Source organism: Dendrobium catenatum, unplaced genomic scaffold (assembly GCF_001605985.2).
Source record: "Dendrobium catenatum unplaced genomic scaffold, ASM160598v2 fragScaff_scaffold_489, whole genome shotgun sequence".
Taxonomy (NCBI): Eukaryota; Viridiplantae; Streptophyta; class Magnoliopsida; order Asparagales; family Orchidaceae; genus Dendrobium; species Dendrobium catenatum.
Genome location: NW_021318951.1, coordinates 78,200 through 104,347, shown reverse-complemented (window position 1 = coordinate 104,347; position 26,148 = coordinate 78,200). Strand labels below are relative to the sequence as shown.

Sequence of the window (26,148 nt, the reverse complement as noted above, 5' to 3'; positions counted from 1 at the left end):
GTAATCATCGCAAGGAGCACTTACAGTTTTTACATTATAAAATAATCCTGCCGGTTATAAACCCATAATTTCCACCTCTTTAGAAAAAAAAAATATTTTAAAATATTTATCCTCCCACGTAAAATAGTAATATAGTTCATATAAATACATAAAAGATGATACCTCATACTATTCACAGCTTAGGAACAAACAAGCTACATGAATAAATAAATAACTATATATATATTGGTAGATTGATTAATTAAAATTTAAAAAAAAAATTCATAAGGATTCTTCTAAAAATCAAAGTTTTTAATTATTTTTCATGTCAAAAAAGTTTATTTCTTTTTTTTTGGAAATTGTCAGAAAAGTAACTCAACTAATATAACGACCTCGTCATATCAATATATATATATTCCTTTTTTATCTCATATGACTTTAGTATCTATTATTTGATGGGGATATTTGTTGGGCCCATGTTGCCGTCTTGTCTTAATTTTCACATAACAACAATAAGTAATTTTTTTGGAGAAATTGGAGGCAAAGCCCGAAAACACATCTATACCTCAAATACAGGAGAAGAAACAAAACAAAATTAAAAGGAAAGAATAAAAAAACTCTGTAAGAGAAAACTAGGCAAAAAGAGAATCAGAAACAATTCGGACTTAGCAAAAAGAAAGCTAATAAGTTTTAACTTATTAGCTTTCTTTTTGCTAAGTCCGAATTGTTTCTGATTCTCTTTTTGCCTAGTTTTCTCTTAAAGAAAGCTAATATCATAAGCAATAAAATCATGGGCGGAACCCCATTGGGGTAGGGGGGGCAATTGCCCCACCTCAATTTTTTTTTTTTTTTTAAATTATATGGTTTTTAGATAATTTATTTCTCTTCATCCATTTTTTAGTCTTTATTACAAGGGTTTTTTTGGCAATTGCACCCTCTAAAAATTTTAAAATACTATGATATTTAGGTAATTGCCCCCAACAGATCGAACCCTGCCATGGGACGCTGACCCTTTGGACCCCCGACATATATGCCTTATAAATTTGCCCCCCTAAAAATTAGGACTGGTTCCGCCCCTGAATAAAATGCTTCGAGAGCAACAGGAAGCCCAACAAAACTAAGAAAAGGAGCAAGACAATCAACAGGTGCAACTAGAAAGTATTGCCAGGCCAGAGGGATGCAAACCAAAAGTAGCGTGGCCGTCCAAGGAAAGAGACAAGCCAATAAGGGAAAGATTTAAAATTATGAATTCTAAAATAAATAAATAATACAGTTAGCCTCCTCAAGATCTACTTTGCCTTAAAAAAGCTCCACAAAATGGGGAAATAAGGGCAAATGGCTAGCGTCTGTCAGAAGCTGGTAAATGGATAAACATTATACTGAAATAAGAGTATTAATTATTTCTTCTGCTGTGTGCAGCTTTCAGAAAGCAGAAAAGAACCAAGTTCAAGAGGAGACATAGCTCATCTTGATCTATTAGTTAAGAGTTTATGCTAGTTATTTGATTCGAGTCTTTATGTATGCATTGTGTATGTAAGTTTGTCTTAAATGACCTAAATGTCCAAAAAAAAAGTTCAAGATTGGGGGAACCAAAACTGAGAGCTTTTATTCTGTACGGACACTGGATGTGAGAACCGTCCGGTTAAGCACTGGGTATCCAGCGTACCGAGTGCGGGTAACGAGCTGGATACTCAGCAATAAAGTGATGTGACTTATTTTTATTGATCTCCAGATGCTCTCTACACTCCACACAAAATAATAAATTCAAAACAGGACCCGTTTAAATTTGAAGTCCAACCAAACCAAAGTAATCCATGTGGTTCTTGACTCTACCAAACGCTTGGCTTTGTTCCTCTCTAAGATTCCTGAGAGAGAGAGAGACATTGAGAAAAGGGAAGGGAGGAGAGAGACTGTGTGTGCGTATGAGCTCTTGGCAGTGAGCCAGTGCCACTGTAAAAATAAAGCAAAATCAGGCTAGGAGTGTACGATTGTGCATCCAATTTTCTTTCTTATCTTCCTTTCACTGGGCTTTGTAAAATTTCTTGCTTTTTGCGCCTCAAGATATTTCCTTCTCTGACCATGAGCTCTCTGGAACCAATTCATGGCCTCTTCTTCCATCCCAAAATGTGTAGGAGGCTAATCGTCGACAGTAGTTGTGGTGATTAACTAGGAATATTGAAAATGTCGGTGTTGCTGTGAAAAAAAAGGTTCAGGGGTGGAAGAGCTCCTCGCAGGCTCACGGAAATTTGTCGCTCCTCCTACCGCCGGCGACTACTTTGAGGGTCTCTGGCGAGCACCAACTTCTTCAAAAGAGGGGGCTTGTTCGTTGTACGGCGAAAAATCCTTTTCCCCATTTTTATCTGAGAAAAGGCGATCGGTGGCTGAACTGCCCAATTTTTTCTATTCGCCGGTAATTTCGAGGCCGCTGAGGCGCTGATCCCTGATCAGGCGGAGATGATAGACTTCGGAAGCTGAAGCTAGCTATTTTGTGCGGAGCTATATTCTGCATTGCTGAATTTTTGAAGCTGCTGGGCTCAATCTTGAGGTGCGTGGGCTCAATCATTTCTTCCTTCAAGAAAACCTGATTGATTTGTGTTCCTAATAGGTGAGATCCGTGACTTTTTTTTTCCCGAATCTTTTTTTTTTCCCGTTATTATTTCTGTTATATATATGTAAGTAGTTATTTACCAAAATGGATGATCGCAATGGTTTCAGTAGATGTTAAAGCGAGGTGGACTTCGATAAGACTACGAAATGAGTTCAATTATTTACTTTAAAGCTCTCTCTCTCTCTCTCTCTCCTCTCTTTTCTATCTCTCTCACTCTATTTATATATAAATATATTCCCTCACTGTTTGGAGCTTATTCAAGTCTTCTGTGTAAGCTGTCAATGCTTGGAGCTTATTCAAGTACTTATTTAATTGATACCACACTGACATTTTTACTGTAACTTGCGAAAGGTTTTCTCGAAATCAAATTCTTTTGGACTTGATTCAGCTAAGTAAATGCACAAAGTATCAGTATAAATTTGACTTTTTTTTGTCATCTATCACTTCAAAATTGTTCTATCTTTTGGTGATCTTCAGCTTGCTATGGACTTGAGCAAAGGTCTGACATTGAAGCAGCAGCAACAAAATTTTGAGGTCCAACAACTATGGGTACCAACAACACCGGCGAAAACCGTTCCAGCAAGTAGCCAGAAGATTCAGCTTCCTGGGCCAAGCTGGCTTAAACCAGCTGTGCTGGTGGCCAATGGAGCTCAAGACACTGCAACTCCACAGGGACTTACAAGCCAGCATGGAAGCTCTAGTTCATCAGACCTTCCCAGCCAACCGCAAGATTTCAAAGGCAATCACTATTCCTTGGAATGCTGGTCACCTTTACTGTGTCACAATGTTAATGTGGCCTTCAATGTGGCTGGAACAAGCAAGGTGTCACCTTGTCCTCCCTTGTTGGTGCAGATTGGCGATCACCAGGAGATGCCTTCTCCCCAAAACAAATTGTTGCTCAAGGGTAAGGTCATTAATTGCTTCTGCAAGTCTTTCTAGTAGGCGAGTAGCTGCTGCTGCTGCTGCAGTAGACAAAAAGTAGAGTGAGAATATTTTAATGGCATGCTCCATTTCATTTAGGCTTTGTTTGGGACGACTTTCTTACTGTTCTTATAGCAGCTTTCTAATACAAAAGTTTTAATTTATTATTAAAAAATTGTTTTAGGAAGCAATAAGAAAGCCGTTTAGTTTTGTACTTTTGTATAAGTAAATATACCCAAGATTCTGATTCCTGTTTTCTTAGCCTCGCAGATAGTATACCTATCACCTCCCTTCCTAATTATGATTCATTACCAGAAAGCACAATGAGTGTTTCTAAGACAATGACCATGTCTGCTCCGGCAACCCCATCAACCACAGAAAGGTTCTACAAAAGGATGCATGATAAGCAGCCATCATCAGAAGTAACTGTCTTAGTTACAGAGGGGGCAAGAGAAGAAAATTTGATGGCAAAGGAGGTTTCCTCATCTCAGCAGACATTGGAGAAGCTTGTGAGTGGTAAGGACATAATTGTGCTCTCAGAAGAGGCCTCTGAGAAGCCCATAGAGGTTCAAAAGAGCATCATTGAGAGAAAGAATATTGGAATTGACTTGAATGTTGTAACTCCGAAGAATAGACCACAGAGGAAAAAGCACAGACCAAAAGTGTTCAACGAAGGAAAGCCTTCAAGAACACCTAAGTCAGCCACTCTTCAGCCAGAGACAGAAGAACAAAGGGGACAGAAAGGAAGTACCTCTTTCAAAAAGAAATATTCCCGGAGAAAGAAGGATGTGACTCAGTCTCCAGAGAATGCACTGGAAGAGATTGTTGATGCAGAAAGCAAGGGAGAGGCAAAATCTGTGAGAAGGTGCCTGAACTTTGATGGCGAGGGACAACAGGCATTCAATGAATACTCAGATGCAATGCCAATGTTTAATAAGGTACTTGGAGCTCCTGTTCTAGACGAATGTGATGAAAGTGCTGTAACAAGTTCAAGCATGAAAGAAACAACAGATTCCATCAGAGTACAATATCAAGTGGCAGTGAAACCATCAGCAGGTACCGTCTCCGTCTCTGACCTTAGTAGTTCACCATATCAGTCAAAGAATGAGTGCTCAAAATTGTTACAAATTCCGGTACTACCTGCTGAAATAAACAAAAATATGTGTGCTTCAAATAAACAAATGCCATTTTTAAAGTCATCAGTAAAACATTTCAAGGCACTAGCAAGGGAAACTGCTTGCTTGGACTTGGCTGCTGTCAATTCTCAAAGCTCCTCAGAAGTTGCTCAGAGGAATTTCAATCCCAACAGAATCTCTGATGCTCCACCGAAAGAAACCAAAAAGTTTCACCTTCCCTTTGATGCAGCTAGGGTGTCAGATCAAAAAACAATCATGCATTCGTACAATCTTCGAGGCTTTTCCAGCAACAACTATGATGCGGAGAGAAAAGACTCATGCACAATGAGGATTCACAAAAGAATAAGAATGGAAAACAGGGGCGATAATGAAGAAAATCCTAATGTTTCTCGTAAATTCATATGCACTTCAGCAAACACTTGGAAGATAAAGCAACTGTCAAATAGCTTGCAGGATTTCACATTTGCACGTTCACAAAGGTTTATGAACCAAGATAAGGTGCAAGATTCAAGGAACATATTTTCTTTTGACCAAGCAGAACGGTATGTACAAAACCATCCGGCTTTAGGAACCGGTGAGGCCTCCTTACGTAGCTCTAGGTGTTCCAGCAGGAAGTTATCTCCTGTCAAGCCATCCAAGAAGAAGAATTACAACATTGGTTCCCTTCCAGAAAAAAATATTGTTGAGGGAGGTTCTTTGTCCACCAAAAGTATGAATGGGAAGAATTTAAATCCTGAAACATTTTCAATAGACTGCCACAGTTCTTGCTATTATAATGTCTCAGCTCCTTCCAACATTTCCTTAGGAACATTAGTTCCCTTTAAGAATCCTTTGGATGATATTGTACAAAAACTAAGATGTCTTAGCATAAGAAGCTGTGATGAAGTTTCCAGTTATCAAGCACCAAATGCAGTAGTTCCATATGTTGGTCATGGGGGTATGATGGTTACCTACGAGAGAAATTTCCATCTGATTAAGAGACCACGTCCTCGGGCTAAGGTTGATTTGGATCCAGAGTCGAATAAAGTTTGGAAGCTTTTGATGGGAAAAGATTGCAGCAGTGGGGATGTTCATGAACATTCAGATGTTGATAAAGATAAGTGGTGGGTCGACGAAAGGAGAGTTTTCCGAGGACGGGTAGATTCATTTATTGCTCGAATGCATCTTGTTCAAGGTATTAAAGCTTACCTAATCTTCCAAGTAGCATGATTAGTAATTCCATATTTTAGTTATTGTTTTTAGAAGTTTGAAGCACTCTTGGACAGCATGGGAAAACTTTATGAATGTTCTTTATTTGGACTAGTATAAACAAAATAACTAATAATAATTTGTGATTGCACCACTTTTCTTCCAAAAAATTTCAGGGGATAGGCGCTTCACTCAATGGAAGGGTTCAGTTGTAGATTCAGTTGTTGGTGTCTTTCTTACACAGAATGTGTCAGATCATCTATCAAGGTAAGGTCAATTGTAATTTGGAAAATATGTTGGAGCGTCATTCACCATGTTCTTTCTTTCATTGAACATCTGGTTCACATCCTTTTGAACTATTGACAGTCATTGGAGTAATACCCACTGATCATAACTAATTTTCACAGCTCTGCATTCATGGCCCTTGCTGCAAATTTCCCTCTATCAAGAGGCAAATGTAGTGTACAAAATGGAGAAAAGGTAAGCATATCCACAGAGAGCCAAAACGGATGCATCATATCATTTATCGACACTCCGAAATTGCAAAGGAACATATTGGATCATGGCTCATTGCAATGTTCTTGGGAAGTTAATGTTGCTGAAAATGGGGATCAAAAGGAAACCAGCAATTGTAGTGAAACAGTTGGGAGCATTACCACAAGTAGCATTACCTATTACTCTAGACAAAAAGGTAAAGGAAAAAATTCATATTTACATGAAAAAGAGGCAACTTTATATCAAAAATCAACTATTAGTGGATCTGGTACAAACCTAGCAGAAATGGAGAATATAAAATTGTCGGAAGATGCTGACACATCCCAAAATTCTGCAGTTTCATCTCAGAACTCCGTGGGGTTTCATGTTCCATCAAATGAACATATTGGATCAAACTCATTTTTAAATCTTGAAGAAGATGATTTATTGAGTGGAAGCAATGATGCCATAGGCAATTCTTCATTTACAAAACTTCTTCAGATAGCAGAAAGCCGCAGTTTCGAGGAGTTTTACAGTCGCGAAAGTGGAATGATTTCGGCAACTAAAAATCAAGAGTCAAACCCGACAATTGAAAAGAATTCATCACTTTGGAGTCAATTGGATAACTCCAATGGTGACTACCAAGCATTGAATGCTGAGTACAGTCTCCATGATGCAGTACTTGGTTTATCAGATATGTCGCCTCCTACAGAGCTTTGCCAATTTGATGATGTCTTTCACTCCAAAATCATGGTAAACAATGACAATTTCTTAAAAGATATTAGATCTCATTTACTTTCAACCAGCTGTGAAATAATAAGTGGTGATGAATTTGAGGTAATGAGCAAAAAACGTAGTGAATCAGAAGGAAGTGTGGCTGAATCTACCAATCTTCATAAGATGCTGTCATCTTCTAAAACTGCAACAAATATTGATTCATGTGTGACAATAAGCAAGCTAACTACGCAGATGGAAGTCGATGCTTATCTGTATTCTGGTAATCATAAAAACACGGCAAAAGATATCATAGATGCCACAAAGAATGAAAATCCAGAGCAGAAAGATGGAAACTCAATATTCAAAGCAGAAATAACTCATAATGCAGTTCAAGCTCCGGATAAATTAGAGACATGCAGAATCCAGCAAAAATCAGTCTCAAATAACAAAATAGAGCGTAATCTGGATGTGTCTGACCAAGCTGGATCAAATCTGAAAGCTGAAACTTGCAGTTTTCCAATAGTTTCACCAGAAACACCAATTTCTGCAGCAAAAACTAGGAAACGAAAACATGAAGTTGAAAATGATAGTTATGACTGGGAGAGCTTGAGGAAAGAGGTATTTTATACTAAACCAGCACAAGAGAGAAGTAGCACCACTATGGATTCGCTAGATTGGGAAGCAGTAAGGATTGCAGATGTTAGCAAGATTGCTGAAACCATCCGGGAACGTGGAATGAATAATGTACTGGCAGAGAGAATCAAGGTAATCTTTAAAACAGATAATGAAATTCGCAAATTTGGGTGACATTCCCATTTTATAGATCGATAGTTTTTCTATTTAGAGTAATTTTTTTTAAACAGAGACGTTTGACTTTTCAGAAAAGTATTTTAAAGTACACATTACCAGAAATACAGAAACAAACATAACCATTCTTATTATTGGAGGAACAAGTTGGATGGGTACTATTATTTATATTTGTTCATTGTTCTTCGTCCTACTGCAGGAGTTTCTGAATCGACTTGTTAGAGACCATGGAAGCATAGACCTTGAGTGGTTAAGAGATGTTCCACCAGATAAAGTCAAGTAAGAGCAACGACATGCATTTTGACAGAGTACAACACATGCGTTCCTGGATCTCTGTGCTTCTTTTGTTCGCTTTTTTAGCAACACTTGCATATGTTTTCAAATAGCTATGGCACCAACAATTGCATTTAGGGGCTGTTTGGTAGTGGATTTGATTTAACTTTAGTGGGATTTAGTAAATCCTGTAAATCCGGATTTAATAAACCCCCGAGGGTGTTAAATCTTGAAAACTATTTGGTATGACAAATATTAAATCTTGATAAATCCTAAGAAACTGTTTGGCAACGTAATGCAAGATTTAAGGCAGTTGGTTCATTTAGAAATTAAACTTGCTCTTGTTCGTTGCCAAGGTAGCTATCTTTCTTTATTTCGCGTGCTTATTCGGCCAAATCCTGTTAAATCTGCCGAACGAGGGGATTTAGATTTAGGCGGATTTACACCGTAAATCCCTAAATCCTAGGTTTACACGGGCGTCAGATTTATGTGACCTCAAAAAACCATTTGGCTAGATTTACCTTAAATCCTGCTTAAATCTCGAGGCAAATCCGATACCAAACAGCCCCCTTGGTCAGCATGAAGGATAAAACCACCACTTCAATTTTTCCCCTTGCTTGATAACTTCGAAATACCGCAGCTGCTGAGATTTAATTATGCTTTGAACAATGCAAACTTCTGGCATCGCTGAGGCATTTTCATTGTGGCCCCTAACATTTAAGTTCTTTATATCGGGTTTTAAAACATATGAAAACTTTTCCTCTTGGTAATAAAAGCTCCTATTGCATTATACACATTGGACAATGCAAACAACTGAATTTGAAATCTTTTTTCCCGTAAAAGTTGATTTATTTTGCATTTTCAGGGACTACCTCCTAAGCATAAGAGGATTGGGCCTGAAGAGCGCAGAATGTGTTCGTCTTTTGACGCTACAACAGTTAGCTTTTCCAGTATGTATTCTTTCTAAATGATATTTGTAGCCTGGAAAATTAAATGCATATTTCAAATTAACTTGCCATACCATCCTTTTACATGACTAACAAGGTTGACACCAATGTTGGTCGCATATGTGTAAGGCTTGGATGGGTTCCACTCCAACCATTGCCTGAATCCCTTCAACTGCACCTTTTGGAGCTGTAAGATTATACTTGGATTTCAGCTTATGTAAAAAAAAAAAAAAAAATTCCATTCAGAAGTACCTTTGGTTCTTTTTCTTGTGTAGGTATCCCGTGTTAGCGACCATTCAGAAGTACCTTTGGCCTCGACTTTGCAAGCTTGACCAGCGGACACTGTAAATTCAGTAACTTACCTTAGAAGTGATAGTAGAGTACTTGACATGATGAGATAGATAAAACTTTAGTTAATGATCTATTTAAATACTAAATATTTTGCTTGACGGCATCATTGACTGTACAGGTATGAACTGCACTATCAGATGATTACCTTTGGAAAGGTTACACACCAAGTGATGCCAATCAGATCATTTTGAATAAGGAATTTCAGTGATGTTTTATATGACTTGCCGATTTACATTTCATGCAGGTTTTTTGTACAAAAAGAAAGCCAAATTGTAACTCATGCCCCATGAGAGGTGAATGCAAACATTTTGCAAGTGCATTTGCGAGGTATATATGTTTGATTTCTCAAGTGGGAAAGTTTAAACTAACCCTCTATAGATAAATTATCTCTCCAAAGCTTAACAAGCATAATTTCTAAAGACATGAAAATTCCATAAAAAATAGGCTAGTGATGGTTACAATGCTTGCTTCAGTATGATATAAATTTTATCAAATTTAATATAAAATAATTATGTAAAAATTATGGGCAAGAGTATTCTTCAATCTGCTATATGTTTAGATGTTTAATAATTTAGGTAAAGGTTTAGTCATATTTTAAGAAAAAAAAAAGACTTTTAGAATGAGCTATTATATGTAGCAATCCACAAGATTTAATGCGATTACTTGAATGACTTGGAAAGGAAACTTACGAGGAATGGTGTTGCAGTGCAAGACTCGCCCTTCCAGCTCCTGAAGACAAAAGTGTAGTAGTGAGTTTCACAACTCCAATTGCCTATGAGAAAAGCCACGCTCTTATAAATCGAGCACCACTTCCTCAGCTTGAAGGAAGCTCAAATTCACAGGACTGCACCATTCAGAATAATTGTGAGCCTATTGTAGAAGAACCAGAATCACCAGAACCAGAATGTCCAGAAGCTTTGGAAAGAGCAATTGAAGATGCATTTTATGAAGATCCAGATGAAATTCCTACAATAAAGCTCAATTTGGAAGAGTTCACACAGAATATTCGGAACTATATGGAAGAAAATATGGAGCTCCAAGATGCCAGTTTGTCAAAGGCTTTGGTTGCTTTGACCCCAGAGGCTACTTCCATCCCAATGCCCAAGCTGAAAAATGTGAGCCGCCTACGGACGGAGCATCAAGTGTATGTGTTAATACTCTCTAGTTTTTTATTAACACAAACAAACATTTGTGTGTACGCGTGCTATCACATTGCGAAGTAATAATAGTCAAATGAGTACATAGCCTAATCATTCTTGCTAAGTTCAATTTGTTCATTTTCACAGATATGAAATTCCAGATACACATCCACTGCTGGAAGGGGTGAGTTTGTTATTGGTTTGGCCACTGCAATCTTATTTGATGTGGTGTTATTAATCATACGGATATTTAAAACATGAAATTTTCACATTTTTTGAAAAGAGAAGTTCCCAATTAGAATGAATTATCCCCAACAAAGTTCCCCATTTAGTAAAGTTTACTCCAAATGACAATGGTCAGGCAGGCTAGTTGGAATGAAATTCAAGCTACAACTTTACCTGAAGCACCTCTCAAGCATTGCGGACTATGCTGTAGTGCTATGATGACTTGTTGCTCTGGGAGCTAAAATAACAGAGCAGCCATACAAATCGGCAAGAAAAAAAGATAAAGCTGTTATCTTCAGTTTTAGAAATTCAACCTACTGAATGTGGGTACTTTGATTTGGTAGAAAATTTGAATGATTGCGACAGTCTGAAAATTTTCGCACTTAGCTCAAAAGCTGAATATCCAAACCATGGGAACTATTGTTTAAAGGGCTTGAGAAGTCTTTTGTAACAGAAAAGTTATGTTGTGAATTTTTTTTTTTATATACAACATCAATATCAAGCTTTTATCCCACTATGTGGCGTTGGCTACATCAATCATTTTTCTCCATGGAGTCCTTTTAAGAATTAGATTCTCATTTATATCTAATAAAAAAGGTCATCTCTAGTACTTTATAACCAAGTCTTTTATGGTATGCTTCTATCTTTCTTAATATAGGCCAAATCTAACACATATACTCTCTTAAACGGGTCATCGGAAAGTCGACATTTTATGTGACCAAACCTGCTAAGGTGACTCTCTTTAATCTTAGTTGCCACTGGAGCTACTCCAACCTTTTCACGTATAAACTCGTTTCCCATTATGTCGCTAAGAGTGAAGCCACGCATCTACCTGAGCATCTGATACGGGAGGGAGCAGCAGTCGACTCAGCATGCTGGTCCAGCAAAGGTCGGACCATCCGAACCAGGCGAATGGGGTGGGAACAATAGGGAGTTCGGCACCCCTTGTGGGGCCTATCAAACCTATAATTCAAATGTGAGTAGAAGGATTAGGAAAGGAATTAATGAGGGGATTTAAATTCAAAACAGGATAGAGAATTAAGTAAGCCAAGAGGGCTATTTTGGGGGAATTAAGGGAGCTTATTTAAGGATTATTTTAGGGTTTATGGGAATTATGTGAGATTTGATTTCTGTTGTAGTTTTCTTTTCTTTGAGGGAATCCTAACAACGTCTAGGTGATTTAGGAGAGTTGATCTACCTCTCTAATTGTAGATCATTGTATCTTGCTTTCATATTGAAGCATTAATCTAAAAAATCAGCCACCATTTCTCAATCCCTTGCAGTTTTTATTCCGATTTCTCGCTGATTTTGCTTCCAAGGCATATCACCATCCTCATCTCTGCAACACTTAACTTAATTTTATGCTTCTCTATTAATGGCTAATATTCTGCTCTATAAAGCATTGTAGGTCTCACTACCATTTAAGAGAATTTTTCCTAAAGTTTGAGGGGTATTTTTCTATCACAAAATAGGCCGAACACATTCCTCACTTCAACAATCCAACTTGAATTCTACTAATAATATTCTCATCTATTTCACCATCACTTTGAACAATAGACCTAAAATTTCTAAAACATGTACTCTTTTTAATGACTTTATATCCCCAAAGTCACAATCCCCTATTAGATCTATTACTACTAAAATTATATCATATTTATTCAATTTTAGATTTGCTCAAACAAAAACCTTTAGACTCTAAGATTGATCTTCACAATTGAACTTTTCTTGAACTCCCTCTCTTGTCTTATCAACAAAGAGAAAATCAACAGTAAAAAGCATACACTAGGGTACATGAAATGTCTAGTAAGAACATCCATGACTAAAGAAAAAAGATATGGGCTTAAAGCTGGTCCATAAGGTATTCCAACTGAAATAGAAAAATACTTGGTCAAACCAACTTGTGTTTGAACACAAGTAATAGCTCCTACATACATATCCTTAATGACTAGAATATAATCACTATTAACTCACTTGTGAATATCAACATTGTGAATGGCTAGTTTAAGAAATGTAGTTCTTTGGATCATTAATAGCAATCATTTCCTTTGCTCATATGGCACTCTTTAAAATGTGCCAGGTGGACCAAAGGGAGCCTGATGATCCAAGCCCATACCTTCTTGCTATATGGACACCAGGCAAGAATACTGCAGACAATCTGGTCATCTATATTGACAGTCATGCTAGTACAATTGTATCTTAATAAGCTAAACTTCTTAACAGGTGAGACGGCACAGTCAACTGAACCACCAAAAACTTGCTGCAACTTGCAAGATCCGGATCAACTTTGTGAAAGGAGCACGTGCTTTGCTTGCAACAGTATACGAGAAGCAGAGTCTCATGAAGTTCGAGGAACACTATTGGTAATTGATGCTATTTTCCTTTTAGGTGTTTTATATAATAATACGCCAATATATTGTCAATTTCCCTCATAAAGAATGGCCAAACCTTATGGTTATTCTTGGTCCTAACACCACCATGAACAGATACCTTGTCGGACTGCAATGAGGGGAAGCTTTCCACTTAATGGTACCTACTTTCAAGTTAATGAGGTAAGGTTTCTTTCTAGAATAACTATGAAATTTTTGTTCAATAGTTTCGGTTTTCTCTATGGCATTTGTGAAATTTCTCTAAAAGTCATCTAGTTGTCACAATTGTCAATATTGCAACTGATTGTGTTTGAATTAATGATAGAACTTGTTGGAATAAGATTAATGATAATGCAACAATAACAACATCAAGCCTTTGTCCCACTACGTGGTCGGCTACATGAATCCTTTTTTTCCATTGTGTCCTATTAAAAGTCAAATTTGATCGGAAATGACAATAAAAAATGAAATAAAAGGCCTGTCTACAGAGCCATCGTTTAGCATCACTTTTAATGAATTTGACTGAAATCATTTTAGCCAAACTTATTTGAAAACAATAACATTTTGTGACCAAAACTATTGTTATTGGTTTACAATCTCATTTTAAAGATCCTTTTCAATCGAAGAGCCAAACTTTTCAGGATTGTTCACTATAATCCCCCGGTTATCCATATTGGCCAATTTATCCTTAGAGTATCATGTTATTTTAATTTAGTTACTCGATTATTTAAAAAGATTGTAAAACTTGAATATTATACATTTTCTGTTTATTTGTTCATATATATAGTCAATACAATTAAGGGTATATAACGTAGTAGAATTCTTACGTACTTATCTATTTAGCATCTAAATTTTTATATTTATTTATATTACACATATCTAAATCAAAAATGCTTCCAGAATAAATAATAAGTGACAAAACTATATAAAAATATTTCTAAATTAATTATGAGTTATACTTCATATTAATATTACATTTATTTTTATAAAATAAATTCTAAGTCATTTCGAATACTAAAACTTAATAATATATTCTAAATTTTTTACAACCAATTTTAATAAATTTTGAATGTTATAATCTCACAAAGAAATTGGAATGCAAGTAAACAAGAAATGGTATTTGGAGGAAATTAAATGCTCAAATGGTTTTTAATTATAATAACTGTGACCATGGCCTAAAGTTCTTGTAGTCAAATGTGTTAAAGGTCAATAGATGCTGAACTTGTATTAATTTACTGTGCTAGAGGAAGTGAAAATATGCTCAAAAGAAGTAGCAGTGACCCCACTTTCAAGACTGCTGGTCTATATGCTATATTTTGAAATGTTGATGGGCAATTCTGATGCAGGTATTTGCTGATCACTATTCAAGCTACAACCCCATTTATGTTCCAAGAGCCTGGATATGGAATCTGCCTAGAAGGACCGTTTATTTTGGAACCTCAATACCTACAATATTTCGAGGTAATTGGAAGTTGACATGACTGTGCTCTTTAAGATCATATGTAATATTTTTTTCCATGATTTATTGATTTTATGTGAATTAACTGCAAATTTTAGGTTTAACAACCGAAGTGATACAACAATGTTTTTGGAGAGGTATGTAATGAACCACTATACTCCAGGCTACACAATTCTCTCAAATCTAGAAAAACTTTTTTTTTTCCGCAGTTTGAGCTGTTCTTTTCAGCTTATGAAAAGCTCATGTTTAGATGAATAAAAATTTAATCTGATCGAAAATGATAAATATTGCATCATGATGATAAGTGTGATAAAATATTATCATATTAATGGAAAGCTGACATATGAGAAAAAGAAGGTAAAAAATGCATAGAGAAGAATGTAAAAATATTGCTGAGTTGCTTCTTTTATAGCTCCACCTCCATCCTCTAGCCGCCCCTTTTTTGGCCGGGCTCCGACCTTTGCCGGTTGGCCCTCTCCCCACACATCATTCCTTTTCATCATGAACCCTTCCCCCTACTCTCTTAACTTTCACCTCCCTGCCACCCCCCCCCCCTCTTTCCAACCACTTGGAACTCGTCTCATCCCCTACCTCAGACTCTTTGGCCCAACATTGTCGCCTCCCCTGAAAACCCCATCTTTAACTTGCTTGTTTCCCTCATTAATACTCCTGAGGAAATTGTTCCTTTTCTACAAAGATGCCATCGCCTCAGTGGCCACGAAACAGAGCCTCTGCCTTGTCGAATACTCCATTGGTAAGAGACCTTACTATGAATCTCTTCTTGCTGTTGCTACGAGAATCTGGAAGCTCAAAGGTACATTCTAGCTTCTAGCCTCGAGTGATGATTTTTTCTCCTCAAATTCTCCTCTGATGAGGATTATGATATGATATGATCCAAAGGAGCGTGGTTCTTCCTAGTAAAACCGATCATTTTCCAAAAATGGTCCCCACAATTTCGCCCTACTAGAGAAAATTTCACCTCCGTTCCTATCTGGGTCAAAATCCACGACTTTCCCCTTGTTTGCTAGAATTCTGAGGGGATCTCCAAAATAGCCTAAAAAATTGGTGTTCTGTTAGCTGTGGATGCCTTAACAAACGCAAAAACAAGGCTCACATATACACGCATATGTATCCAAGTTTCCATCTCCTCTACTCTTCCAGATTTTATTCTGATTGCTTTAGAGGAAGAAGTCATTAGATTACGTGTTCAATATGAATGGCGTCCCAATCCTTGCTCCACTTGCAAATCGCTATCCCATGCTTCCTCCCTTTGTCCCTAAAATCCTCAATTTCAACAGGACTTTCAACCACCGGCTAGAGGCAGAAGCTCTACCCGACAGCCCTGCCAACCCCGCATAAATAACCAATCCCGTCCTACTCATAAATTTTCCTCCCACAACTCGGTTCAACCTTCTTCTTCCCTTCCCACCTCTACTACCTCCTCTTCTAACCCACCTATCATATCTGCTCTAGCCTTTGTGCCACCGCAAATCCCCATCTTATCCTCAACCTCTACACCCCCTAATCCCCCGACTGAAAGCCCCTCTTTTGCAGTAGGTATCTCTATCCCCTTTGATCCTTTACCAACTAAAATTAACTCTGCCATTCCTATTCCCGTCATAAACCCACCGCCCCAATTGTACACCACTACTCTACCGAACCTTAACTCCCCCACCGGTGACTCCAATGATCATTCAGAGATTCACCCCTCTTCTATGCTAAACCCAACTGGCATTACTACTCAAAACAGATATGATTCTCTTAATCATAATCCTCCTGATATTGATACCTCTCAAACATCTAAATCTGATACACCAACCACATCCCTCTCCAAACACAACAGGGGTAAATCTTCTCAGAAGTCCTCCACCCCCTCCACTTCCAAATCCAAATGATCAATCCCACCATTGTTGCCTGGAATATCAAGGGTTTTTTTTCCTCTGATAAGGTTCTCAGCTGCAAACACTTGGTATGTGCCCTTGGACTTGATATGATTTGTATTCTCGAAAATAGAGTACATTTTATCCCTCTAATATTCAAGATTTCTCAACAGCAACCTAAATTTTTATATGGAGAATAGCTGCAATAACTTTCACTGCTCTAACTCTGGCAGAATTTGGTTGAAATGGTCCTCTGACAGGCTAACTTTCAACTCTACCTTCATCTCATCTCAAATGATTGCTGGTATTGTTTCCTTTGGTTCTTACAGACAATTCCTTCTTTGTGCGATTTATCCCTCTAATAATATAGAGGACAGGAAGGCTCTTTGGGATGATTTAAGATATATAGCTCCTACTTCAAACTTCCCTTAGATTATTTTGGGAGACTTTAATTGCTGCTGGTACACATCAAACAAGTTTGGAGGAAACACCTTACAGTAGAATCAGTTGCATGATTTCAACTCTCTCATTTTTTTATACTAGTCTTAAAAAATTGGCCTATGTGGGTTTCCCCTATACTTGGTACAATCAGAGAACAGACAATCCAATACATATCAAGTTAGATCGTGTTTTGGTCAATGACGTGTGGCTGGAAGTTTTTCCCAATTCCCATTATGTGGTAAAAATCCTTCTTCAAACCATTGTCCTATTGTGCTGCAACCCGGGGAAAACATTAATTCACATCATAGATTCCTTTACAAAATGTATTGGGCAAATATTGATCATTTTTGGAAACTGATGATCCCAATTTTTTCTATAAAGTTGTCTGGGCATCCTCTGGTGGATCTTTGCCACAAGCTGAAAGAGCTTAAATTAGGCATTAAAGGTCAAGATTGGGCTAATTCAAGTTCGATGGCTAAGCAGCTAGAGTACCTTCACCAAAAGCAAGCAGAATTCCTCAATAGCTTGAGCATGGGCACTAATGAGAGCACTTCCCTGACTCTTAAAAATATTAACCTCCAAATTTCTGAAATCACCTCTCACTGGACATCCTGGATCACTAAAAGAGTAAAAACCAAGTGGCTTTCTCAAGGAGAAGATGACCTTAAGTTTCTATTCTCCAAAATCCGCATGAGGAGAAATTACAGGAAAACTACTATCTCATTAACCAAGTCTAGTTCCTCTTATGTCGACGCGAGTAAGATCATCATTGAGCAATGAGCATTTTCATACCCACTTCAACCCCCCCTCATGGAAGCCTATTGACATTAACCTATTTCCTAGTGATTGATGTTTTACCCCCCACCTTACATGTCTCCCTTACAATGCCCTTCTCTGACACTGAAATAAAAAATGCGGTCTTCTCTGGAGCTTCTAATTCTTCCCCTGGTCCAGACGATTTCAACTTTGATTTTTATAAATCTACTTGGTTTCTCATTGGTCCCTCGGTCTGTAGAGCTATAAAATCCTTTTATCATAACTCCTACATTCCTCGTGCAACTAAGGCCACCTCCCTCACTCTGATTCCAAAAAATAATCATGCTGCCATGCTATCTGACTTTAGGCCAATCTCTATTTGTAACACCATTAACAAAATTATTTCAAGAGTTTTGGCAACCAGGCTCAAGCCTATTATGCCCCATATCATCAAGGGGAATCAAACTTGGTTTATTCACCAAAGATTCTCCACGGATAACATCATTTTGGTTAAGGAATTGCTACATCTTTCTAGAACTTCTGCCATGCAAAAAATTATGCGTATTAAGCTGGATATTAAAAAGGCCTTTGATAGTGTATTTAGAGAATTTCTTATAGCAATGCTTGCACAAAAAGGTTTCACTAACACCTTTATTAAGTGGATTGAAGCATACATTTCTGATGTCCGGTTCTCTTTGTGCATTGGCGGGGCTCTTGAAGGTTTCTTCCCCTCCTCGGCTGGACTTAGAAAAGGATGTCCGCTTAGACCTTACCTGTTTAGCATTGTCATGGATGCTTTTTCTTGTTTCCTGGATTGTCCCTCCAATGCACACATTTTTTATGCTTCACAAGTGGATGGGAATCATCTCTTTCACCTAATGTATGCGGATGATCTACTGATTTTTGGTAAAGCTCTTGGCCAAAACTGCATGAATTTATGCCAGCTTTTGGACCTTTTTCCGGCAGCATAGGGTCTCCACGTCAATTATGAAAAGAGCTCCCTTATCATACCACCCAATTGTCATAATGCCAATAATATTTGCTCCATCCTAAACATCTCTTCATCTTCTCTAAACATCACTTACCTTTGTATTCTCATTTCTTCCTATAAGCCTAAGGTTGCTGATTTCTACAACCTTATGGAGACAATCACACATAAATTTTCGGGTTGAAAAGCTAAAGCACTTTCATTTGCTGGCAGATATCAGTACTTTCGATTCACTATTTGGAATACTATTGCCTATTGGATTCATGGATCCATTATGCATAGAACCATTATTAAACAAATTGAAAAAAATTAGTGTCAAGTTTCTATATTTTGGGAAAACTAATGTGAGGAAACTCAAAATTGCACTTTATATCATGGAAGAATACTTGCAAGCCCAAAACTCTTGGTGGGCTAGGCCTCCCCTCTTTTCAAGCCATTCAATTTAGTTACAATCCTTCTCTTATTGGAAGGATTTATAATTTTGATTCCCCCATTTCTAAGCGGATTTTACATAAGTATACCTCACCATGGAGACCGCCTCCTGCTACTGCCTCTTCATTATGGAAAAACTTATGCAAAGATGCCTCCACTGCTAAAGAAAAATTTCACTTTAAAGTTAAGCATACCTCCCCCATCTCCCTATTAGGTTTACATGAAATTATTAAAGGAGATTAATGAATTGCAACCTATTCTTAATCTCTTCCCTACCAACTCTAAGAATACTGCTATTCTCAAATCTCACGGTTGGGATTTACCTGCTGGCCTACCAATTACACTCCTTCAGTCTGTAAACGCCATTCCTGTGAATTCTCCTGATCCCTTTTGCTTGCTTTGGGACAATGTCAATAGAGGAGGTTTCAGTGATTTTCAAGGTTTCTTTTACAGGGATCATATTTCTATCTCTTGGCATCAATTTATATGGCACAAACGTTTCGCCTTACGTTTCTCCTCCTACTGCTGATTGGCGTTAATGGGAGGACTTAAAATTGCAGACTTTCTTATAAGGCGTGGGATTGATGTTGATCTACATTGTGTTATGTCATAATTGCAATCAGACAGTTTCTCATCTCTTCTTCCAATGCAACTTCTCTTTTGCCGTTATTGCTAATCTTATTCCAGGCATGACTAGGCACTTTCGTAGGCCTAACATTTTTCAGGTTTTTGAAAACATCTATGAGCTACAAAAAAATGCCAGGCCATTCTATAACTTAGTAACTTGCTGCTTGGTTTACCATCTATAGAAAGAAAGAAATGATAAGATCTTTGGAAATTCTCATGCCTCTACTTCTACTATCGCTTACAAAATTAAGAATGCAGTTTTCAACAAAGTGATGAAATGGAAAAATGGTTTTGATTTTCTGGATTTGCTTTAACATTCGGGTTGTACTGCTCAAGTTATTGCCTCTCTGCTGCTCGATTTGGCTGTTCAGGTTGGGAATTTTTCTGGGCAAGGATGATCAGATTGCTGCGTTGCCCCCTTTGAATGGCAAATCAGCATCCAACATTGCCTGCTAGCATAGTCGTATGATCATATTTTGCTTATTTTTGGCACTTTTCTACAACCAGGGGTAGTCTGTTGCTTACAAATTCATTTAACTGAGCCCCCCTCCTCTCCTGCGGGTCTTAGATCATTTTTGGTTCTTTAGCTGGCTTTTTGGGTTGTACAGTTTTTGTTTGCACATGATATTTTGATGTGTATTCTGTTTTACACTTTTTTTTGGTTCAGTTGTTTCGCCTCTTAGTATTTCCTTTTCTCTTCACTGGTAGTCTGTGGGCTTCGAAAATTCGGCCTTGGCCTCCACCCAACTGTTGCTTTTTATCTTCGGGGGGAGTTTTAACGGAATTAAGTTCCAGAGTAAATTTTGGAAGGTAGATGGGCTTGTAGATAAGACACTACCCAGATATTTCACCCTCATTTTACGAAGACTTTATGATCTGAGTTCTGGTTTCCTATAGGCGCAAAGGGGATAAATTTGAATCCACCTTAGCTAACAGAGGGCTTTGTGCCCTATCGATCATATCCTATTGATTCATATCTCAAGAATTTGATGCCACTAAGGAACGTATTGGCTCTGGTCATAATCGGTATTTCGTGGTGCTATTTGGCGATAAAACCACTCTGTTCAGAGGGCCCCGAGTCATAACCGTTTATCCTGCGGTGCCATTTGGCAACAAAAATGCTGGTTAGAGGACACATATCACATCCTTACTGGCAGAAGTTTGTTTGAGAATGGATCCAGTGATATTTTCGACTAGGCATTAGCTCTTCGTGAGCTGAAGTAGTTTTCACTTTAACCACCCCGACAAACTGTTGCGGAAGGTGGATGAATTTTGCTTTAAATGATTTGATGGTTGAATTTCCATTTTAATTTTAATTTTTTTTTTAATTTTTGGGATTTTTTGGAGTATTGAATTTCATAGGTATTTTAGTGGCATTTTGAAATTATATGTGAAACCCTCCGGTTGAGATCTTCATTCAACACGGCCATCATCGGGGTGAAGGAGGTCATTTCCATTTGATTAAACCTTGTCGAGCCTATCAACTTGCTGATGGGGATTGGGTTTCGTAGGCTTTATGCTTTTATTAGTGAATTCTCTTGATTATAGGCCTTGAAGGCCTAATATGAATGCATTAAAACAAATATACCAGTCATCGCAATCGTATATTTATTTAAAATTCAGACCCTGTCAACTCCTATTGATCCGTATAGAAGGATCAGGTTCAAACTTGAATTCACTTATTGACCCATGTAGCATCCCTAGACGTCACGTGTGTACCAATAACACGCTCGCCGGGGCCCATGCGGGTCTTTGGGGGCATTTTATAATTATTTGTTAAACCTTGTCGACTCCTACTTACCTGCTTAGGAGGATCGGTTTTAAATCTATTGACCCGCGAAGCATCCCTAAATGTCACATGTATCCCTACAACATGCTCGCCGGAGCTCATGCGGGTCTTTAGGGGCATTTTATAATTGTGTGAACCTTGTCGACTCCTACTTACCTGCTTAGGAGGATCGGGATCAAATCTATTGACCTGCAAAGCATCCATAGATGTCACATGTATCCCTACAACATGCTCGTCGGGGCCCATGCGGGTATTTGGTTACATTTACCCCTTTTGTGTACCTATGTGTATACAAATTACGGTACATGTACGGTGGTACTTTGAAATATTTGTAAACGACTTATGTCCGCTTGTATAGATGTTGTGAATCCGTTGGCGTAGCGTAGCAGCTTCTGAATGGGCTTGTTCGCTGCTTTATAATGGTAGACTGCCGTGCACTACTTGCATGATTTATGCAGGTAGATGGTAGTGCACTAACTAATCTCTTGCTTTTGTTTGTATAAACATTTTTCTTCAATTACTCCCCTTTTGCATACAGGGATCTGCATATTTGTTCTCCTTAGGTGGTTGTTGCTTGTAGGAGTATTGCACATTATCTTACAAATCCACATTTGAAGATAGGTTCCTTATTGTCTTTCAAGGCAATAAAAGGGCAATACTCTCGTTTATATGATTGATACATGCATCAATTACCCTTGTCTTGATATTCATTTGGATGCATATCACTGTCATTCATGCATACTCGTATGTATCCCACAGTTATTTGTAAAGGGATTTATGCTTTGATGTGGTCATTTCACATTCATAGGCATTTGCACTTGATGTGCTAATCAACCACCTTCCAGTTGCAAGGGATATATGTATTTGTCTTCGATCGGATGATTATTGACACTAGCGGGCATATGCATTCGTTGTATGTTTCACTGAATACATCCGTAAAAGGTGTTATTTGATTGGTGTCGGATGTGAGGGTACTATGTCGTGTACAATCCTTCACAAATATTGCCACGTTTGCTGCACCTCGACCCTTCACGATGATGTGTGGGTTATCATCTTTTACATGCAATGATCTTTTGTTCATCATTGTTTATTTGATAGTGTAGAATTTGTCACTTAGGACCTTGCATCTTAGCAGCTTCGTGTAGTCCTCAATTCAGAGATCCAAAATCTTGGCATATGAGTTAAGTTCAAGCTCACTTTGATTTCTCTTAATTATCCAAGCTCAAGTCATTTATCATTCATGAATGAGACATTTATCGTTCATAAATGAGACACCTCACATTATTGCTTTAAGGGTCTTGAGCACCTGTAGAAAAGAGCACAAAGATTTTCCCACGTATGGGTACTTAGTTTTGTCCCCCTCACGCTACATGAGCGGTTCGGGGATTACCCGCCTCGTCACAAGCGACGTATCGGTTTCCCTCCCTACTATGCTACGTGAGCGCATAGGGGGTTTGTCGGCTCGTCGCAAGCCACGAGAGCAGGATTTAAGTTTAGAAATATGCCTTCGCGACTGGTGAATTGGCGGTGGAGGCTCGTGGATCGAGGCGGGAGAAACATTTCCTTTTTTTGTCTCCCCTTATATATAGTAATATTAATATTATTAATAACTAATATTAATTAAAATAATACTAATAAACCCAATCACTACCTCTATTAAGATCGGGCAAAGAGGCACGGCTGAGGCGGCTAGAAGGGGAAGAGTTCGGTGTAGGTATTGAGCCAGGCGTGAGGACTTCGGCGGGATGGGGTTCGGCAGGATGGAGTGGAGATTGGCACGAGTTGGAGGCTACAGGCAAGGGAGTCGGTAAGGTAAGGAGCTCAGATCTCTCGGTTAGGATCGGGTAAGAGGTAGGCCTCTCTCTCTCTCTCGATCGACAGAGTTAGGAGATTTGGCCGAAGAAATGAACGGAAGGGAGAAAGTTATCTTCACTACACGCGAGCTCCCATCCTGACCTCCGAACAAAATGTCGTAACTTCTGATCCTTCAAGAATAGGAAACGTCGTCGAAGGAGCGAAGTCGACTCAGCAACGAAGAAAGCGAAGAGGATCGGTGGTTGGAAGCTCGTGCGTGTAGGGAGTTCGTAGAAAAAACCGCCGAAGAGGAGGGCTTCGTCTTTCTTTTATCATCGCGAGCAGGCATCGAGGTAGAGATCGTGCGACGTGGGAGCAGGTTGCGGACATTTCTTCAACGTGTGAAGTCATGCGGGTGTCCAAGCAGGTATGGGCTTTCACGATTTTTTTTTGTTCAATCATGGAGCTCAACATAGTCTTATTTCTTTCTCTCTACACATGTAACTAGTTCTAAGTTTAATGGAAATGGGCTCTGCCCTTATTTTTCCCAAAAAAAAAAGAATGTAAACAAAAACTTTTCTTAAACTTTTTTCATGCTCTGTATTACAGTCTAAAGTACTGCTTTATAGAAAAAGATAGTAGCATCACAGTTGTGATAATTATGGTACACTATGAGAGGATGGCTAAGATTAAAATAGAATAAAGCAAGTTTAGAAAAGTGGAGCTAGCCGTTGATGTTGCAGAGAGAAAGAAGGTCATGACCAAAATAAAGCTGTCGTAGGATATGATTGGTATACTTTAACAACCCCCCTCAAATTAATAGTTTGGTCATGAACTGTTAAGTTGGATTGAAGAAGGCAAAATTTTGTAGTGGATAAAGATATAGTAAATATATATGCAATCTGGTCATCAGTAAATATATGATGTACCAGAATAGTAGAAGATTTAATACAATCACGAAAAAAATGGTGATCCACTTGAATATGCTTAGTTCTGACATGAAATATGGGATTGTGAGCCAATGATAATGCTGAAATATTGTCACAATACAGTGAAGTGGGAGTATGTAATGGAACTTGGAACTCTTGTAGAAGCCTACACAGCCAAATTCTATAAACACCAGTTAGGGAGAGGGCGTTGTATTCATCTTCAATAAGTGAACGAACAACAATAGATTGCTTTTTGATTGACCAAAATAGTAAAGTGGTACCAAGAAAGATGTGATAGCCACTCGTAGACTTTCTATCAGCAGAATCTCCAGCCCAATCAGCATCTGCATATGCCGTAAGTTGAAGCTTACCTACAGCTATTGGTAAGCCATAATCCACTGTCCCTTTAAGATATCTAAGAGTACGCTTGAGCAGTTGGAAATGAAGCAACTGATGGGAGGTGCATAAATTGACATAGTTTATCAACAACAAGTACCAAATTTGATCTAATAATAGTAAGATACTACAGTGAACCAACTATCTATCTATAAAAACTCGGATAAAAAAATGGATCAGAATTTACAAATAAATCAGGTGGCTTACTGGTTATGGCTTTGTTCAACTTACAAACATGAAATGGATATGTAAGATCTTTAAACCCCTGAGATTGTTGCATATAAACAATATTTGAGAGATCACCATGTAAGAATGCATTTCATACATCCATTTGATATATGGACCACTTGCAGTTAAGAGCAATCTAATAGTGAGAATTTTCGTAGCGGGGAAAAAGTATCTGTGAAATCAATGCCTAATTCTTGACGGTTACCTTGAGCTTTAAGTCTAACTTTGTACCGAGCAATAGGCCCATTGCTATGTAATTTTGGTTTGAACAACCATTTATACCCCAACACGTTTTGATTGGAAGAAGGGACCAATGTCCAATTTCGTTGATTTATATACAAGTGCTTAAAACTCCTTAGACATAGCACGTCACCAGTGGGCATGCTTCACGACAGCACAGTATGATGAGGGGTCAGTAAGTGATGAGAGGGAGTGGTGAAGGGTAAAGACGGTGCGTGGTTTAAGATTGCCTATTTTGGCTCTAGTAAGCATAGGATGAAATGGCTGAGAGATGTTAGGTGGAGGTGTAGTTGAGCAACTCGATGGGGAGGGCTCAGTTGCTAGTATAAAAGTAGGAGCGTGTATTAGAGATATGTTTGATGGTGGGTAGGTAGGAGTAAATAAAGGATAAGGAACAAGTAGTAGAGGAGACTGTGGATGATTTTGGAGAGGAATTAATAGCATATGACAAAGGTGATGTGGGGGTTATATACTTAAATGGAAAACATTTTCCAGGAATTTAACATGACGAGCTATGAATATTTTTCCAGTTACCATATCAAAACATTAATAACCTTTATAGTTGTTCGAATAGCCAAGAAAGATGAAATGAATTGCATTTTGTGAGAGCATAACTAAAGCAAGAAAATTTTTGAAAAAACCCCAAATTTCTGCGAGCAAATGAAATTTGGTATCAGAGCAAAATATGACAAAATTCAAGAGCTTGAAGTGCCTACTTCATCTCCTCGGGAAAAATCGAAAGCTTCCTCATCAGGAGATGAGCTTTTTTAAGTGGGGGAGAATTGATGTAGGCAAGGGGGAGGGTCAAAACAAATTCTATATTTTGTTCCTTTGGGCTGTTGGTTGTTCTCGGTTTGAGCATTGATACCTCTTGAATTAGGCCTTTGCTGCTCTCGGTTGGGTTTTGGCTGCTATGATTTTGAGCTTATCAACTTGGTGCTAGCTCATTAATTTTTGAGCCGATGGTTAGCTCATTTATTTGGTGTAGTTGGTAGCTCATTAGTTGTTGTTCCCGTGAAAAGCTGATGGGGTTCCGCACCCTTTTCCCTGGCCTCCTC

The 26,148-nt window shown here is 38.2% G+C and overlaps 1 protein-coding gene and 1 long non-coding RNA gene across 5 annotated transcripts in view; one reads left to right on the top strand and one right to left on the bottom strand.

Annotated features, from left to right (window-relative positions):
* Positions 1 to 1,839: 1,839 nt before the first annotated feature.
* Positions 1,840 to 26,148, top strand: part of LOC110109541 (protein ROS1A) — a 40,955-nt gene continuing 16,646 nt past the window's right edge. For 3 of the 4 annotated variants that reach the window (XR_003700587.1, XR_002304587.2, XM_020840643.2), the window contains exons 1-18: positions 1,840 to 2,584; positions 3,065 to 3,491; positions 3,779 to 5,818; positions 6,009 to 6,099; positions 6,240 to 7,788; positions 8,030 to 8,109; positions 8,969 to 9,053; positions 9,148 to 9,239; positions 9,326 to 9,394; positions 9,520 to 9,556; positions 9,646 to 9,728; positions 10,108 to 10,545; positions 10,688 to 10,724; positions 12,843 to 12,900; positions 12,986 to 13,125; positions 13,249 to 13,314; positions 14,478 to 14,592; positions 14,689 to 14,727. Coding sequence is in view for 2 of the 4 variants with exons in the window: in XM_020840643.2 (XP_020696302.1) it covers positions 3,071 to 3,491; positions 3,779 to 5,818; positions 6,009 to 6,099; positions 6,240 to 7,788; positions 8,030 to 8,109; positions 8,969 to 9,053; positions 9,148 to 9,239; positions 9,326 to 9,394; positions 9,520 to 9,556; positions 9,646 to 9,728; positions 10,108 to 10,545; positions 10,688 to 10,724; positions 12,843 to 12,900; positions 12,986 to 13,125; positions 13,249 to 13,314; positions 14,478 to 14,592; positions 14,689 to 14,727 (5,440 nt within the window). In the remaining 2 variants the exon portion in view is untranslated. The remainder of the gene's footprint in view (positions 2,585 to 3,064; positions 3,492 to 3,778; positions 5,819 to 6,008; positions 6,100 to 6,239; positions 7,789 to 8,029; positions 8,110 to 8,968; positions 9,054 to 9,147; positions 9,240 to 9,325; positions 9,395 to 9,519; positions 9,557 to 9,645; positions 9,729 to 10,107; positions 10,546 to 10,687; positions 10,725 to 12,842; positions 12,901 to 12,985; positions 13,126 to 13,248; positions 13,315 to 14,477; positions 14,593 to 14,688; positions 14,728 to 26,148) is intronic. The other variant, XM_020840644.2, reaches the window with a different exon arrangement.
* LOC110109542 lies at positions 9,098 to 10,231 on the bottom strand. Its single transcript, XR_003700588.1, has 3 exons — positions 10,091 to 10,231; positions 9,303 to 9,392; positions 9,098 to 9,237 (listed from the first exon to the last, which is right to left on the bottom strand). It is a non-coding gene; the product is annotated as an uncharacterized LOC110109542 (long non-coding RNA).